At 38.2% G+C, this 1,655-nt stretch overlaps 1 protein-coding gene across 1 annotated transcript; it reads left to right on the plus strand.

The window, feature by feature from the left end:
- The first annotated feature begins 260 nt into the window (after positions 1–260).
- Positions 261–1,202, plus strand: LOC120379936 (olfactory receptor 1052-like). The gene has a single exon (XM_039497450.1). The coding sequence runs from the start codon at positions 261–263 to the stop codon at positions 1,200–1,202; it is 942 nt and encodes a 313-aa protein (XP_039353384.1).
- The last annotated feature ends 453 nt before the right edge of the window (positions 1,203–1,655 follow it).

Here is a 1,655-nt window from a genome sequence, read left to right on the forward strand (position 1 = left end):
TGACTCAGTGGGTCTGGGATTGGTTTTTGTTTGTTTGTTTTTTGTTTGTTCATTTGTTTTTGTTTTTTTCAGGAAACTTTTCACTTTGTACTACTGATCCATTTCTCATCTATCTATCTATCTATCTATCTATCTATCTATCTATCTATCTATCTATCTATCTAATCTGCAAAATAAAATTCTATTTATTTTGTTTATGTTTGTAACTTTTTACATATTTTTCTACTCTTACAGGTCAAAATTTTGCTGAATAAGTGTCAATGGAGAACAAAACATCTATCAACTATTTTGTTCTCTCGGGTGTTTCCAATGATCCACAGCTCCAGACTTTCCTCTTCCTGGTGTTTTTAGTTATTTACCTAATAACCCTGCTAGGGAACATGCTGATTATGCTGGTGATAAAGATTGTTCCTCACCTTCACTCCCCCATGTATTTTTTCCTATTCCATTTATCCTTCCTTGATGTCTGCTATTCCTCAGTCATTCTCCCTAACATGCTGAAGATCTTCATAACAGATAAGACCACAATTTCTTTCAATGGCTGCATTGCCCAGATGTGCTTCATTCTTCTGACAGGCTGCACTGAAATTTTCATGCTCTCAGCGATGGCTTACGACCGATATGCTGCCATATGTCACCCACTGCATTATGCAACAACTATGAATATACAATTTTGCAGTCAATTGGTGGGTGGTGCCTGGTCAATTAGCTTATTTTATTCACTGGTAAACACTGTTCCTGTGTCATATTTACACTTCTGTGGGCCAAATCATGTCAACGGTTTCAGTTGTGAGCTCCCTTCTCTGTTAGATTTGTCCTGCACGAAGACCCTCCACAATGAAATGTTGTTTATCACTTCTGCAGCAATTTTAGGATTGATTGCATTCCCCCCTACTGTGATCTCCTACATCCACATCATCTCCACCATCTTGAGAATACGTTCCGTGGAGGGCAGGCGTAAAGCCTTCTCCACCTGCAGCACCCACCTCATCGTTGTGACCTTATACTATGGGACTGCTTTATTTAGATACTTGAGACCCAACTCAGCCTCCTCAGTTCTTCTAGACACGATGTTATCCATCCAGTACGGCATCTTAACCCCCATGTTAAACCCCATCATCTACAGCCTGAAAAATAAGGAGGTGAAAGCAGCTCTGAGGAGACTATTGGGAGGGAAATCTCATATTTGTCATGTAATATAAATCCATTCAATTAAATGTTTCATTCAACTGCCCATTCAACTAATCTCAATGTTTAAAATGAACTGGGAATGTTTGCTCTTGTATTGTTATCCTTTGCTTGATTTTCAACAACCGGCAGGTGAGGCTTTTCGAAAGTTCTTATGGAGTTTGGGGCCCAATTCCCATCGGAAAAAAATGGGTGTTTAAACCCCTTAGAAATGTTTGAAAGTCTCACCTTTAGTGTGTTAATATATTTTAATTAAACCAGATTTTTGTTAGATTTTTGCTTAAAGGAAATATGAACCAGTAGGTACAGTAGAACCTCAGGGTAATGAAAACCAGATTTACAAACTGACCGGTCAACCACACACCTCATTTAGAACTGTAAGTACACAATCAGGCAGCAGCAGAGACAAAAACAAAAAGGAAATTCTGTACAGTATAGTACTGTATTAAAGGTGAACTACTAAAAAA

Source organism: Mauremys reevesii, linkage group 13, assembly GCF_016161935.1.
Source record: "Mauremys reevesii isolate NIE-2019 linkage group 13, ASM1616193v1, whole genome shotgun sequence".
NCBI lineage: Eukaryota > Metazoa > Chordata > Testudines > Geoemydidae > Mauremys > Mauremys reevesii.